The sequence below is a fragment of the Pholis gunnellus genome (assembly GCF_910591455.1).
Source record: "Pholis gunnellus genome assembly, chromosome: 2".
In the NCBI taxonomy this organism is placed as follows: Eukaryota; Metazoa; Chordata; class Actinopteri; order Perciformes; family Pholidae; genus Pholis; species Pholis gunnellus.
In genome coordinates, this window is record NC_136536.1 from 2,618,386 (window position 1) to 2,635,349 (window position 16,964).

General features: G+C 45.2%; 1 protein-coding gene across 1 annotated transcript in view; it reads left to right on the plus strand.

The window, feature by feature from the left end:
- b4galt5 (UDP-Gal:betaGlcNAc beta 1,4- galactosyltransferase, polypeptide 5) overlaps window positions 1–15,913 on the plus strand; it is a 31,728-nt gene extending 15,815 nt beyond the window's left edge. The window contains exons 2-9 of the mRNA XM_079171382.1: window positions 6,321–6,440; window positions 6,621–6,734; window positions 7,047–7,174; window positions 8,741–8,857; window positions 8,998–9,185; window positions 9,277–9,399; window positions 10,488–10,589; window positions 11,676–15,913. Of these exons, the coding sequence (XP_079027508.1) occupies window positions 6,321–6,440; window positions 6,621–6,734; window positions 7,047–7,174; window positions 8,741–8,857; window positions 8,998–9,185; window positions 9,277–9,399; window positions 10,488–10,589; window positions 11,676–11,823 (1,040 nt within the window). The 3' untranslated portion in view covers window positions 11,824–15,913. The remainder of the gene's footprint in view (window positions 1–6,320; window positions 6,441–6,620; window positions 6,735–7,046; window positions 7,175–8,740; window positions 8,858–8,997; window positions 9,186–9,276; window positions 9,400–10,487; window positions 10,590–11,675) is intronic.
- Window positions 15,914–16,964: the final 1,051 nt, after the last annotated feature.

The following is a 16,964-nucleotide window of genomic DNA, read 5'->3' on the forward strand; positions in this document are numbered from 1 at the left end:
GACCGTCCAAGAGGAAGTGGGAAGCGGGAGGGGGGGGGTTAGCATGCTCTCAGGACGCGGGCAGGAGGCCAGGAACTGTTAGAAGTGCTGACGTCATTGCTGTTGCAGTAAATGAAGAGCACTCATCCCGTCAAAGAGACATCTGCCCCGAGACTCTCGTCTTCCCGTGCTTGTATTCGCTGTCATGGACTCTCGGTTTCTCTATCGCCGGTCTGCTCAGCCCCCCCCCCCCCCCCGATGGAGAAACGGAGATCTCTGGAACGCTTTTATTTATTTATTTTTTGATTTCCTGGTACTCTGTTCTCTGCAGTAATGATGGTTTTCCTGCTGTTATTGTAGTTGTACACAGTAGTAGTAGTTATATTCAGGAACGTTGGGTGTGGTGTGTGAAAGGGGCTGTGTGTGTGTGTGTGTGTGTGTGTGTGTGTGTGTGTGTGTGTGTGTGTATGGAGGAAACCTCATGATCCACTTATGACTGAGTGCCATGTGACCATAACTAGCACTAAACTAATATTGTCATTATCTGCTGCATGTGCTCATGCTTTTGTAAGGTAACATAATTAGTCATTATTCTATGTTATATATATATATATATTTGTATTTGCTCAGACGGTCCTCGTGGCCACTAACACGTCCTTGGTTTGTCCTCTACCTGTGTGGAATGGGTGGACGGCTGTTTGGGTGAACTAACGACTGCGTGTAATTTATATGTAGATGTCAGGGCTTCTTCAGCCACTGGTCCTCCGGGACAGTGGCAGCGCTGATGTGTACTTTTTGTTTTGCTGTTGCCCAAAGAAGATGCAGCAACTTTATGCCTTCGCATAGATGTGTCTCTCAAAGGTGTGGACAGAATGGCCTCCTGGGAAAGTATTATACATGCTGCTTACATAACCTCAAGTTACCCATGACTACAGGAATGGATGGGGGGGGGGGGGGGGGGGGGGCAGGACAGAAAGATATGAGGAAGAGGAAAAGATAAATAAAGACGAGACAGAACGAAGATACCCTTGTTGGGTTTATGTGCTAAATAGTTAAAGGAATAGTCCGTTTTTATAATGTGAATTCCTGGATTTTAAATTGTTTGTCTGCAGTTTTACTTGTTCTTAAAGTGTCCTGAAGTAGCATGTGACATGGTGAAGTTTGTCGATCTGGATTACTCATCTAAAGTGTTAGTGTAATTAATATGACGCAGTGTTTATTCAGAGACAACCCTACTCTGTAAATACACTACCAATATACAACTTCACTGCCAATACCTCCTGTCTGCCCTGAACGCCTCACAATGCGTCAACAACCCACAATTGCAAGATATGACCACACTGGAAACACAAGCGGGAAAATGTACATTTTATACAGAAAAAAAACGAACTGGCACCAAAAATTGCAATATGTTAGAGTTCCCTCTGAATGTGTCAGCTAAGGCAAAAAAAAACCGTTCAGTCGAAACACTGCCGCGCCCATTTATTTTGAAAGAGCGGCGGCCAATGGTGTGATTTCTCAGGGCGGACTTTACAGGACGAGCCCGCCTCTTTACCGCAGAGGGAAGTAAAAATATTCCACTTCAGAGTGCATATGAGGCTTTGCATTGGAAAGTGAAAGATTAATGAAGTTCTTTGTTTCATGACTTCCTGTCAACCTTAAATAGCCTATGTAACGAGAAAGTACTTGATCAAAATGGCAAATCTTTATAAAAAGCAGAGCTGTGCAGGTTTGCTGATGTGGCACAGACCGTACCGTGTGTTTGCTTTGACTCAACGTCGGAGGAATCCACGAGAAATAACTTCACAGTTTTGTCAAAATACTCTAATGAGCTCAAGAGAATCATTGTCTATGCCTCTCAAATGTTCTGTGATGAACCGCCGTGTTTTTGGAGTTTTATATTTCAATGAGATTAGTCACACTAACGCACGGTAAGAGGAAGCAGAAGTGGTTTTTGAAGGTGTGTGTGTGTGTGTGTCGTGGCATGTGAGGACAAGTGGTTTTGACTGGTTGATGGTGTGAAAAAACAGGATGCAAGTTTAGTTATTTGTCCTAATGACAAACTAACGGACGCAGTTTTTACACATCATTTCCATGTTCGTGCAGACAATCACGATAAAAATACATGTGCATTTATTTTAGGGATGCATCGAAACCGATACCAGTGCTCATGTGCTCGTACAAACTACTATGATGCAACCGCAAACAGATAGCACTGCGTGCAGTTGGACACATGCGGCCACTTTCCCCAGTAAATCTCCTAGTTTATTGCGAGGTTGTCAGCCGAGTGTCTGTCTGGCTTACTGTCCAACAGTGTGTTACGTTAGCCCTGCGTAACGTTAGCAAGTGTCCGGTCGAGAGAGAGTTATGAGTGTGAAGTCAGCAGTAACATCACAGCTGTGAACGTAGCGGTGTGTGTACAGTTTATTTGTTCGTGAATAAATGCAGAATAATTCATGTTAGCTAATGCCAGCTAGCAAGTTTTGTTAGCTTGTCTTTTTTCATAATGGCTGAAGCAAAACAACAGTTTCTCTCAATATGTACAGTCGCTCACTCTTCAGGGCCGCGAGTGTTACTTGAGAAAGTTGGCAGACTACGCACTTTGCCGGGAGGAGAGCAGATGGTTCCACCGGAGCGCACGGCTGGCTAGTTAGCAAACTAGCTCGTCCATTTCTGGAGCTGGCGAGTTAGCTAGCTGGTCTCCAAGCGTCAAGGAGTGAGGCAATAATGTTTCTGTATCCTGTGTAGCATGATGGAATTAGCAACGGTAGCCAAGTAGCCCGCCATCCGCTAGTTAGCTTGCTAATTCCCCCATGCACATTTCTCTCCATCTCTTTAATAATTTAGCCAGCTAAGCTAAACTATTATCAACATTTACACTCCATCACGTTTTCTTTTGCCCATTATTCCGAGTTAATTTGTGTTTTGCCTCCATTGACAAAGTGTCTGTTTGCGTAGACGAGACTGAAATGTCTGACGATGGTTTTTATAGTTCTCAAAGTTATAATTTAGTTATGGAGCGAGAAATATATAATTTCCCCGCATGGTAGGTGAGCTTTGCCCACTATGTGTGGGTGTGTGTGTGGGTGTGTGTACACACATCCAGTCAGAAATATATCGTCTAAATTAGCATCATGCCGGTCCTAAACATCCTCGATAGATCAATACACTCAAATTACTGTGATTGTTCCCGTTAATTGTGAGGGATTTAGTGCTAATGCTTTGAGTAATCAGCCGTTTGCATTCCAGTGAGGTAAATGGGCTGGTAAATCATGTTTAGGCCAATTCAGAGTGTTTACAGCACTGATAGCGTCATTAATTCAGCTTTCACACTGACGTAACGCACGTTCAGGATCATAGTGCCTTCACTTCCTGCATGTGCGGGTCCGTGGGCGTCACCCATACGCAGGGTTAGTACAAAAGAAGAACCTTTTTCTGAGAGTGACAGCTTTAAAACCCTGAAAGCTATGAGTGTATGTTTCTGCTGGGAAGGAAGGAAGGAGGGAAGGAAGGAAGGAGGGGGCAAAAAAACCCTGCCTTTCAGCTGTTATCAGGGAGCTACCAGAACGGGGCCGATCACCTCCCACTGCTGAGCTATCAATGTGGAGTTAATTGCCTTTCAGAGGAAAACGGCACAGTGGCTTTGTGGGCGTGTTTCCTTTTCTCCTTGTTTGTTGTGCTTTTTCTTTTTCTTTTCTTTTTTTGGATGAACCCTAAGTTACAGTACAATGTGGTGCAGGGTATGTGCCTGGAATCTGTCATTCAGATTATTTACTTAAACAACAGGAACAAAAAACGGACCTGACAGAAACTGATACAAAGCACATTACACAGAGAGAGAGAGAGAGATGAAGAGGGGAGATAGAGGGAGGAACAGATAAGTGGAGAGAGAGAGAGAGAGAGAGAGAGGGAGGAGAGGTGGGCTGGGCTTGGCATGCAGACAGCGTGTTCTCTGAGTAGAGGACAAGGTTGTTCAAGGCCTCCCCCGTCATGCTTGATGAGTTACAGTGGGAGGTTTCTGACGGGAGGAGGAGGAGGAGGAGGAGGGGTGGTGTTTGTGGGAGTCCTTCATGTGTGTCGTATGCATGTGCAGACACATTGGAATGCAGCGCTCTAATGGCCTCTACCACGTTAGCTTCCTCTTAAACTCCTGGTCTCTCGTGTCTAATTGCATTTGTCACAGCTTTCAGACTTGAATACGCTGGCACTGACCATCAGTCCGCTCTCTAGAGGGGCCTGCACGTTTGATGAGGGAGGGATTGTGGTGCGCCCGCTGCGTTGTGTGTGCGGTAGATCGAGTGTCCTCCATGAGATGAGACGGATCCGACTACTCTGGTTTACTTTCCTCTGCAGGCTGGAAGCGGTTCAGAGTGTGCGTGCACGTGTCCATGTCCCGTTTTGTCCTGTTAAAAAGACGCGCATAGATAATATTTCGCCATATGTTTGGCAGGCACGAGGATGAGATGCCGACATGTCGGAATATGTCGGTGCCTGCAGGACTGGATCAAACTCCAGAAGCCTCTTAGCATTTCTTTTTTCCATCATATGGTGCCTCAGAGGGGCGTGTGTGAGTGTGTGATGATGCACTCTGCATGTGTTACAGCGAGACTGAACAGGATCTAGTCGGTGTTTCTTTTTCTATTATTGTTATTATTATCCCTTTCTCAGATTTGCTTCACTGTAATATTTGTTGCAGAGGTAAAATGAGAACATTGACTCCAGCTACCGCTTAGCCGCTAGTCCGTAGCCGGCAAAGCCAGGCAGCTTGTATAAAACAAGATGAATGTGATGGAAACTGTAATACGATTACTAATGACAAATCACATTCCCGGGGTTTCTAGCTCAGCAGTATTGCTGCAGCGCTCACAGGATGTGGATCATATTGGGATTGCTTTAAGATGAATGCTGATTGGATTAATAGTGAGAGGTGATGCAGTCGGATAAGAGATTCACTCAGGCGGAGATCCGTCAATTTGGCCTGCGTTGTGCTGGCATCCAAAATAAAGAAACAGGAGTAGTCGTCAATTATCCCGGAAGAGCTCTTCTCCTCAGAAACTTGTGTGAGTCGGTGGTTCTGCTAAATTTACTACAGATCCTCGTGCAAGCGCACATGCGTGGCTTGCACGGTGAGCTGGTGGGTTCAGGTGACAGTTAGACCACATCCCCTCTTCTTGTTCTACTTTATTGCTCCAGTTTGGTGTTATTTAGGTCAACCCACACCGCCAACTACCGCTAGGCTTCAGTGGTGAAGTTTCCCAACAGCAGCCATCATGCAAATCCACTCAACAAGTGGTTTCCGACATGATACGAGGATGTAGTGAGGGGTCTCGCGCCCAATTGGAGGAGGATCATGATGCTGGTCGTTGCTCGAGATGTGCAACATGGCGCCCTCTTATGACGGGTGTTGTGGTCAGTGTGGTGGGTGTTTTTCTTGGTGCCTCCCCTTTGCACTCACACACCCTGTTTGTGCTCTTTTGTTTGACTAACAAATGCATCGCAAAATTACAACGCATGACTCACAGCGCAGTAGATAATGACTGATACACAGCATAATAGTTTCTCCTTCTTAAAGAAGTTGTATTCTTCCCTCCCTCCCTCCCTCCCCTCCTCCCCGTCGTGACAGATTAACATTCTAATAGTTGGCTTCTTAGGAATGAAACCCCCTTTGATGTGCGGGAGGTAAATCCCCTCATTAAGTCGCCACGGCAGATAATCAGTTTGGGCCGGATCAGGTGGAAGAGCGAACATTAGTGTTCTACATTGTTTCTCCACACAGAGGAGGAATGAGAGGACGGGGCTGGTTATGAGTCAATACAACAACCTCTTTGAAATAGTTTGTTTGTATTGCTGCTGGTGTAACTACACGTCAAACAGAAACCTGCTGTTGATCCTTTTAGTTTCCAGATCTAGAATAATAACAAACTTTCTTTGATTTAATGCAACGTGTGATTGGCCAAATACTGCAGCAGCTACAACCCGGGATTGGCTGCTGAACACAGGGATGTCTGAGCTGGCGGCTAGAAGCTAACGGTGCTAACAGCGCAGACAGCAGTGTTACCGCTGGATGAGCAGTGTTCAGTGCGGCGGGGATTTGGGATACACACACACACACACACACACACGAGGGGTATCTAATCAATTACTCTATTGGTATCTGTCTAACTTTCAGGGTACTGGCATCGTCACCCAGCTCCACTGAGGAGGTGTTTTAAAGTGTTGCTCTTTATTTTTACTGACATCGCTAATCTGCTGGATAAACACCATTGTGACTATTACAGTGTGTGCAAGAAAAGCAAACAATAGGTCTTCACTCTCTTGTCCTTTTCCCCGTCTGTCCACAGTGAATGAGTATGTGTTCATGGTCCAGGCCAGAGGGATCCAGATCAGAGAGAACGTCAAGAACATCGGGGCTCAGGTTATTGAGCAGGTGGTGAGAGGAGCCTACAGCAGCAACAGCACAGGTAAAGACGTACGCACTTATACGCTGAGGTGGATCTGGATATATCCTAAATATCCTAAAGAAATAAAACCAAACAACCAATTAAAAAATGTGCATAAGTCGATTACGTGAGTATTAAGACAGGCCTATGGCACATATAGCTGAAAGTGATGTTGACACTGGTGTGTGTGTGTGATTCCAGATTATGCCTACGAGTTCAACGTGAGCGAGAGCGATGCTCCTCCCACCACATACCTGCCCGAGGGCTTCACCTTCCTCCCCTCTCAGGTGTGCCCTGAGCGGCTGCTCTCCATGAGTAAGTACAGTTTGATTCAATGCTCCAAATGAGAACAAACGTCACTCGGTGACCTTTCGTTGAACCGTTCTGGCGTAAAAGCAGCCGCTCTTCAGGTCTTTCTGGCCTCGTCAAACATTCCGTTAAGTAAACTTCTGTACATATGTTCTAATAATAGAGTCGTGAAACAGACAGATTGACGATGCATGCAAATTTAAAAAGAAGATGTATACTTTGAGATTGCTCAACTATTACAGGCTTTAATGTGTTGTTGTTTTTGCCCCTCCTCCTCCACACACACACACACACACACACACACACACACACACACAGAGGGCAGGTTAAAGGTGAACATGAGTGAGGTGTCTTTGGAGGAGGTGGAGAGATCCTTGCTGGAGGAAGACCCTCACAGGACCCCAGGAGGCTACTGGAAACCCAAAGACTGTTTACCTCGCTGGAAGGTGAGTGTGGATGTGACAAAAGAGGACCGTTTACTTAAAACCACTGTCCAATAAATAGACCCTTTTTACAGCCGACGTCATGATTATGTCACCTTGATAGCTGAAGGCCAAACAAGAATAGGCTAAACGTCTAGAGGGATGAGTGTTGGGCTCATTTTTGTAACCAGTGCAGCATGAAAGCATGGTGGAATTACCAAGATAACTAGCGGACAGCTAGCTACTTAGCTAGCTTGCTAATTCCACCATGCTTTCATGCAACACTAGCAACAGAAAATGATCCACACACTGTGACAACACAGCATGTTGGTGGCCAACCAACCCTCCGCCTCACTCCTCGCAGCCATGAGCTCCGGAGACTAGCTAGCTGGAGATGGACAAGCTAGCTGACCAGCGTAGGGGTCGGCTAGCATGGTCCTGTTGTTGTTAACTTTGTGACTGTGAGAGAAACTTGTACTTTCTTTAGCCATTACAAAAAAAACAAGCCCCCCCCACACCACTACACCACTACACCACAAAATATGTCCATGTCTAACATGTTTACTGACAGAAGCGGTGTCTTTAAACACACGACTGAACGTAATGCAGATGCTCCCATGCAGGGCATGAGGGGTCACTGACCTCAACCGAACACTTACGGGACTTTATTTAAGCAGCGAGTTCGACAGCGTGTTCTCATCAACAACAAAAAAACAGTCTACAATTTTATTTACCATTACAAGCTGTGCTGAGTGTTCTTTTGGATCGACTGAATAGCTGTGGCGCTTAATGTCAGATGTAGTTCACACGAGGACACATAAGAACACCAGACTTTGTAAGCACACATTATAATTAGTCATTTAGATTTTCCCCAACAACAGTTTAGTCATAACAGTTCACCACTTACTGATGTGGCGCAATGGTCGAAACAAGGATGGATGCGGTTGTTCTGCTTGACATTCAAATGCAAAAGCACAAGCAGCATGTGAAACATGAGTCTCTATACTTTGCAGTACGGTTTCACTCCTGAACCAGCCTCCTCTACTATGTGCTCTTTTTTTCTTTTTTGTACAACAGAGCAATGTTGCCTGCCATCTGTGCATCTGTCTCACATTCATTTGCCCCGAGGGCCTGTGAATGTTCTGACAAACCGAATCTCCATCTCTCTCTCTCTCTCTCTCTCTCATTAGCCAGACGTCTCTCGCTCATCCACCTTTAAGAGTTTCCCTCATAGCCACCCGTTCTTTTCCAATCCCCCTTGCTTTTTGTTGTCTTCCTGTGACACTTCGCTTTTTATTGAGCTTCAAAAGGAACTTTAAAAAACAAGCACCGTCATAGCTGCCATTCTATGGGGGAAATAAACAACTAAATGTCGATTGATGCAGATCTCACTGTGGAAATGAGATTTCAATAACCAGCCACTCTTTTTGTCATGAGTCTTTGTGGTAATTGGGTTTTGGTTTTCTTTTGTTCACCCACAGTTTCACCCGACTCCCACAAACATTCACTTTGTGCAAATAGTACGGTTTACTTTGTTGCTCTGCGTGTCCTTTTAAATCTATTGTAATCTATCCAACTTGTGTCCCTCAGGTGGCAATCCTAGTCCCGTTCAGGAACCGACACGAACACCTGCCCATTCTCCTGAGACACCTGGTGCCGGTGCTGAAAAGACAGAGACTCCAGTTTGCCTTTTATTTCATAGAGCAGGTATGATGCACACACCTTTTCACAGACAGACTCGTCTGAGTAAAGTACAAACAATAGCAGGAAGTGAGTCTGGCTGAACAAAAGCTTTTGCATAACAACCTACAAAAATAGTCTTTTTTTTTCTTCCTTTAAAAAAAAAGGGGGGCACAGAGCCATTCAACCGAGCCATGTTGTTCAACGTGGGCTACAAGGAGGCTATGAAGGACCTGGACTGGGACTGTCTGGTCTTCCACGATGTGGACCACCTCATGGAGAACGACAGGAACTACTACGGCTGCACGGACATGCCCCGGCACTTTGCGGTTAAACTCGACAAGTATTCCTACATGTGAGTCCTTAATTCCTTTTCCTTTGGGCTCATACAGTGAACGTATTCCCTTACTTGATACGGGTTTAATACGTGTAATTGTCCCTCCAAGGCTTCCGTATAATGAGTTCTTCGGCGGTGTCAGTGGCCTGACGGTGAAGCAGTTCAAAAAGATTAATGGATTTCCTAATGCATTCTGGGGCTGGGGAGGAGAGGACGATGACCTCTGGAACAGGTGAGGGGGAACGTACACACACACCCACACACACACACACATATCTATACACACAGAAACACACACACACACACACACACAAGAGAGAGAGAGAAAGCTCGGTATCGTTGACATTAGGCATGCTTATTAAGAGATCACTTGGCAAATAGCCGGCTTTTGTATTAGTTTTTGTGTTGTTAGTTTCCTCTATTTGCCTTTGCCACACAGCAATGTTGTCGTGTCCCCCCCACACACACACACACAGCTCACAGGCAGCTGTTCACAATCAGCGCTCAGTATCAACCATCAATTATGGCCGATTGTTATGCCTCCGTGCCGCCGGCAGCCATTATGTTTTTAGGTTGTCCGTTTGGTCCATTCCTGTTAATGCGATATCTCAGAAACACCTCGAGGGAATTTCTTCAAATCTGGCACAAACGTTCAAGGTTGAACCAGGCGGTTTTCTTATGAGTGAAGCGAATGTGGAAGTGTCTTAAACCTGCATTCTCTCTAATGTCCACCAGGGGGCGACTCCTCTGGTTGTATAGAAGTCTATGAGAAAATGACTCTACTTCTCTCTTGATTTATTACCTCAGTAAACATTGTAAACATGAGTTTATGGTCTCAATCTCTAGTTTCAAGTCTTCTTCAATACAGCATGATGTTCATTTAGTACATTATGGTCCGTTTAGAGTCAAACAGACCATAAAGCAGGGGATGCTTTTGGGCGGGGCTACACGGTGATTGACAGGTTTCTACCAGAGCCGTATACGGCGTCTCTACGTCACTCCTCCTCAAGTGACAAGTGGTCAAACATCTTTGGCCATAACTCAAGACATGATATGCTAATTATGACCATATGGCCCAAATGTGACAGATAAAATGATGGAATGATGACATTTTGGTGCAACATGACTGGTTGACGGAGGCATACAGCCGCGAGGTGGTTATTCTAGCTCCTATATGAAATCATCTGTGTGTGTCTGTATACGTCCACATCATGTGACCCACATTGTCAACAATACAACAGTGACATATCATCACTGCAGTGCTTGTTCTGCCTGCCTGTGTACACTACGGATTAATGAGCATCTAATACGTCTGTGCAGGGTGCGGTTCGCCAACTACACAGTAAGTAGACCACACGGAGAGCAGGGACGCTACATGTCAATTCATCATCACCATCGCGGGGAAGTCCAGTTCCTAGGAAGGTTAGTGTCTATGCGCGCGCACACACACACACACACACACACACACACACACACACACACACACACACACACACACACACACACACACACACACACACACACACACACACACACACACACACACACACACACACACACAGAGTTTGGTTAAAGTGGAAGCTGATCACTTGAATGGGGCTTAGGGCTCATGTGGTGTGGAGCCAGTCACATGAAAAGCCAGAGCAGTGACTTTGAGAGAATTTCTCCTCTTTTAAAGACTTTGCATGTGATTTGCTTGTTTGCTTCGGGGCTGAGTTCCAATCAGGCGCTTTCTCTGCGCTCACTCAGCGTTACTTTAAAACAGCCCAAGGGAACTACATTTGTTAACAAGTGCTACACATACTTTCGCCTTTGGAAATCTTTTTATGAAATGATCCTGATTAATCTTGTGTATTCATGCCAACAACGCTGCAGGGATCAGTTCCCGGGGAAAAAAAACACTTTCTGTTTGAACTACAGACGATGACTCATCTACGTCAGACAGTCGTCTAGTAACGCTGATGAAACCTGTGGCGCATGTTAATATCATTGCAGCAGGCCCGTCAGTGTATCCTACAGGCTGGTCTTCTGCAGCATTCGTAGCAATACCTACGAAAAGTAATGCAGTGCACCGTAATCCTTTCGTACACACAAAAGCACACACACGAGGTGGGGGGGTCCAACAAACAGCGATCTTTGAGCCAGACGACGTCAGCGTTGATACGTTGTCATGTAACTTGTATTACTTCAGTAACGACAATCTTTAATTAAACCTAACTCAGTATTTCACAATCTTTTCCTAAACATAAGTAGTTTTGTTGCCTAAAACTAAGTTTCCTGTGAAGATGGAAGTTTATATCCGTGTCCATGTAACGAGCGGAAATTGACCCGTGTTGCAGGCTTTCGTAGAAAAAACGCACGAAAAATGAAGAGTAGCTTTCTGCAGGAGATCAAACGAACCGTTGTACGAGGACACGTCGATCGTCTCTCACCACAACATTGAACGTGCTTTGTATTGCACTTGTGTTCTCCTCTTCTCCCGTCTGATTGGTCGGTTTGTTCCTGCAGGTATAGTCTGCTGCGCCACTCCAAGGAGAGGCAGAAAGTGGACGGGCTCAACAACCTGAACTACTCCCCCCTCGTGTCCAGGAGGCCTCTCTACACCAACATCACGGTCCGCCTGAGCAGAGAGCTCGCGCCCGTGGCCGACTACTGACGGCGGAACAGCTGGACTGCAGAACCCCTGGGAATCAAAGTCCTCCGGGACGTCAGCCATAGCTCACCAGTTGCAGCACTGCGTAGGACTTTTTAGTTGATCGATTCTTTGCTTCGTTTCTTTTGTTTGTATGCAACAACAACAAGAAAAAAAAAAGAAAAAAAAAAGGAGACTCAAATAAGTACGTTGGATAAATCATAAGAAATTAAGGATAAATGCTGCACGTGCTCGTGCCACACGGTCCATCACTCCTCTCATCTGGGCGTATCTAGTCTTCAGTCTCCACATGCCTTTTGCACCATTTTGGCCTTCAGCATCCATTCATTCATTCTCTTATCCAGTCAAAGATGAGCTCAGCCCCACACACACACACACACACACACACACACACACACACACACACACACACACACATTCAACACACGCACACACACTAGTTTGACTCACATGTGCTGACCTGGTCCCAGAGGCTCTGATTTTTTTTAGCTTTGCTCTTGCACTTCTTATTTTTCATAAATGCAGTGGAAGCATGTGAAAACATTTGCATGCACACACACGACGCGACGTTTAGCCGAGTGGACTCTCGCAGCTGGTTCTGCAGAAGGTTTACCCAAAATCTACAAGTGAAGACGAGGAAGAAGAAGTGATATAAAGAGTGAGTGTTTTCAGTCACGTGTACCGTCTGTGAAATCCCAACTTCAGAGAACATAATACCTTCATCACCTCTTCACCGACTATGTTTTGTCCTGTGAACGTACCATTGAAACGACGACTGTGATGTCTGTGTTTGCGTAGTTGCATCGGATGTTCTGGCTGTGTGTTGGGAGAGCCGACGCTCATCCTGTTAGCAATAAGCTGTAATCTCAAGACGGCAGAACTTAGGCCCGACTTCCTCACTATACAGATGCAATAGCGCGGGTGCTAGCATGCCCTTATTGGACGACAGAGAAAAGAAAAGGAGCGACAGCGTATGCAAACTTCACAATCGACACACCTTTGCCTAAGCAAACGCGGCGCCCTCTTTAGTGTGTGTGTGTCTGTGTATGTGTCTGTGTGTGTGTGTGTGTGTGTGTGTGTGCATCAGTGAGGGAGAGCTATGCAAAAGGCCTGTTGTCAGTGTGAGGTCTTCGGGGGTTTCCTCCAGGAGGCTTCAGCCCTGCAACTGTGACCGACTCGACTTCAGACCCGCGTGCAGGTCCAGGCCAGGAAGAGACTGACGGTTTGATTTTTAGATCCCACGTCCTCGATGTTTCATCACCTTGATTTTTCCTTTGGAGAGCGTTGGAGGGAGAGAATACTTGACTGCTGTCACTTGTGTTTACAGAAGCTTTTGCTTTGTTATTTTTGTTGTTTGTAACACCGTTAGCCGGCCCTCCTCCACTGCGGGTGCTGTGAGAACTGTATCTCTTCAACAGCCAATAGAAAGCTGCCTTCATTTCATTTGATCTTATCAAACTGACACTTCTTTATCTCGACGTGGGGTCGGGGACAAAGCGGACGCGAAGGCTTATTTTACACCATAAACCACCGATAGCGCTGTTAGCATCTGGCCGGTGAGTTTGTTTTTGCGTAAAATAATTGAATAAATCAAACCTCAAGAGCAGAGTTTGCGGCCCGACACTGTGTAGCGACACAGACTAACAGCACTCGAGCAGTTGTTAAAGATGTCCCCTCTCTGTGTGATCGACAGTGTTGACTTTGAGTGAAATATCCCAATACTGTAAACGTAGTTCCTTTTCTTTTCTAACAGAAAAACAAGCAGACTGTCCTCTGGTCATCGCAGCTACTTTCATTTCACACAAATCGCCTTGTATGCATTTCTTAAGATGTATCTTTTCGGGGGAAATGGGGAAATGAAATAAGAAGTAAAGAGGCTGGACCTCGTTTTATTTATTTGATCTTTTTAATGGATTCACTTGTTTTTTGCGGTTCCTGTGATGATGTAGTGGGTGACAGACGGCGGACTGCGTTAGATGCACTGAAACTTGTAGTTGTGTGTGTTTTATGTGGGATTGTGAGGTTCAGGTCTGTGTAAACGGGGGACACGTTCCATTTCACTTGAGACGCAGAGGTTTTTTTTCCCCCTCTCTTTTCGGAGACGAGTTGAGCTGCGATTGAAATGGAACTGGACCCCGTAGTGTGTGTGCGTGTGTGTGTGTGTGTGTGTGTGTGTGCGTGTGTGTGTGTGTGCGTGTGTTAATCTGCTGAAACAAGACGGCGTTGGAGGAGGCCATTTTGTGTGACAACCACAGGAAGAGCGAGACAGAATCAGAGAAATGCTATCGGTCGCCGGCGTTCCACTGGGCTCCTCCGTTCTACTAATTGATAATCAATGGTGCTGACCTTTCCAGAGCTCCGTCTCAGTGGAGCCGGTTCCAACATCATGACAGGGCCGGCGTCGACGGGGCACGAGCATCCCCTCCTAACCCGCTGCCTGTTCATCCTGCCGGCCGGGGGATGAAAAGCTAATTTGTGTATTTCCGGCTCTGGTTCATCGCCGTGTTTACCGCCTCCCCGATCACTCGGGGGGGCCCAGTGGAAGCCACGCCCGGTAGCAGCTTTTGAGTTAAGTTTTCTTTTCCCTCGTGTGTTTGAGTGAAATGGCTTTTTAAAAAACAAAAAAGCTCCTCCATCTAGATTTTGAGGTGTGTTTTTCTTTTTGTCTCCCAGCACTGATATGAAAATGATTTAAAGTAATCCGGTTGTGAACAACTCGCAGGTTCTTTAGACGCTCACATGTTCTCTTTTATTTTATATCATTGCTTTAAATTAAAAGCTAGATGGACATATAGCAAAAAAAAAGCCAAATGGTTTTTATTTTTATTTATTTTTTTTCGAGGTGAAGAATCCGACCTCTACTCAGAGTCAGTATTAGGCTCAATACTCCGTAGAACGAGCAGCTTCACGAGCCGATCGCACCACAAGACCACGAGACGCTTTGACTCACGTACAGCTCGGATCAGTCAGAGCGCTCCCGCTCCGGTCTTCATCTGAAACAGGAAATGATTTGTTTTCAGTTTGTGATGAGAGCATTCTGGCTGGTCGTGTCCATCTTGGTCTGGGACAATGTATGTAAAGACATATACATATATATATATATATATATATATATATGTATATGTATAAAAACATACATGGTCCCAGATACAGACCAAGCCCGCTGCTCACTACAGAGGCTTCTCTGATCCATTGTGTACCAGTCTAAATGAAGACCACCATTCTTTGGGCGTCTGACAAGACTGGCAGCCTTAAAGCTTCTTAATTTATTGCAATGTTTTTTCACTCAAGTTGTTTTTTTGTTGTTTGTTTTATAAGCAAAAAATATTTAAATTGAAAAAAAAAAAAAAAAAAGTGCATATCAAGAAAAATGATCATTGTAAATATTGTTGTGTGTAGTATTTTAGAAATTCTATAAAGGTCTTAAATCACTACTGATGCTAGCATAAAGAACAAGGCTTTGGGGGGAGGGGGGGGGGGGGTCTGGCTGGAGGTTTATCTGGTGCCATTTAAGTGCTAGTGAAGCTTACGCAGCGACATCAATGTTTTTACATCACCGCTTCCTGTCACGGCTCCTCTTTTAAAAAAAAAAATGAAGAATATCCTTCCCCCATGAACTCCAGATTCCCCTCACAGTGTGTCCCGTTACGTAGTAACACGGCGTAGAGGGGACGTCAGCGTCCTCGTTTGGGGGGGTAAACGCGTCGGTCAGAGTGAAGCACCGTCAGCCAAAAAAACACCACACAAGGAAACCGAGGCACCCAAACCAGCGACGAAGTCCACTCGAAAAGAAATCCACAGATTCATTCTTTTTGTATGAAAGCTAACTATTTACAAAAAAAAAAGAAAAAAGGATACAGATTGCTAAATTTAAAATATATATATATATCTTCTCTGATTGTAAGGAGAGCGGTTCTCCTTGAATTGAAGCCATTTGAAGCCACTTGTCGAAACTTGATGTCAGCCTTATGTGGATCTGTTTGTGTATCGGCATATTATCTTTTGATTATTGAAATTTGTATGATGGAGATTTTTCTTTTATACCATCATTGTTATTGTCAAAGTACACCAATAAAATGAAACTTGTAAAGATACAGTACCCCGGTCCCTGCCTGGTTTTATTTCTGTGTTCAGGTCCGTCTCCTCAGTGTGTTTGAAATACTCAGAATAAAAGCATGAACACACCGGGGCCGGTTGAGTCCTACGTCAATATATTTTGTGATTATTTTCATACAGAACGAAAATATTACGCAGCAAACTTTTCTGCGCTTTCACACCACGAATAAAGGCATCAACCAATCACGTCGTGCCGAACGGGTTCCAGCAAGACGGCAACCTCCGTTTCTGCAGAGTGAAGTCAAAGATTCATGTGTTAAAGCTGCATTCTCCCTAATGTCCACCAGGGGGCGACTCCTCTGGTTGCATAGAAGTCTATGAGAAAATGACTCTACTTCTCTCTTGATTTATTACCTCAGTAAACATTGTAAACATGAGTTTATGGTCTCAATCTCTAGTTTCAAGTCTTCTTCAATACAGCATGATGTTCATTTAGTACATGATGGTCCATTTAGAGTCAAACAGACCATAAAGCAATTCAATTCAGTTCACACTTCATTACCTAAACAAAAAGGACACAGACTGACCCCCGGTTGGAGAGCGAGCTTACACTGTGCGTGGCCTTTAAAGAGGCGGCAGGTAAAACCGGGAGACAGTTCATTGAAGATATTCTGCCAAAGATAAAGGATATTACTCTCATTACAAAGACAGAAGAGAGCCTTCTAAAAATATCTTTCCTTATTTTAGTCTCCTTGTAGTCTGAAGACCGACGGGCTCCACAGCCTCTCGCCCCCTCTTCTAAACACTCTCGCCCCCACACTTTGGATTATTGTCTGTTTTTTGGCTCCGGACACCAGGCCTGTGTCGCCTCACACCCACCAACAAAACCCCAGCATCTCAGGATCAGCCTTCTCTCTCTCTCTCTCTCTCTCTCTCTCTCTCTCTCTCTCTCGCTCTCTCTCTTCATAGTGCAGTTCTTTTAATAGTTCCCTCTTTCCACTCATATCACTCAGTTTGCATCCGGAGCCCGAGACAAAGAAGATGCTTGTTTCTTTTGTCCGGCCCGTCACCCAGAAGAAGAAGAAGAA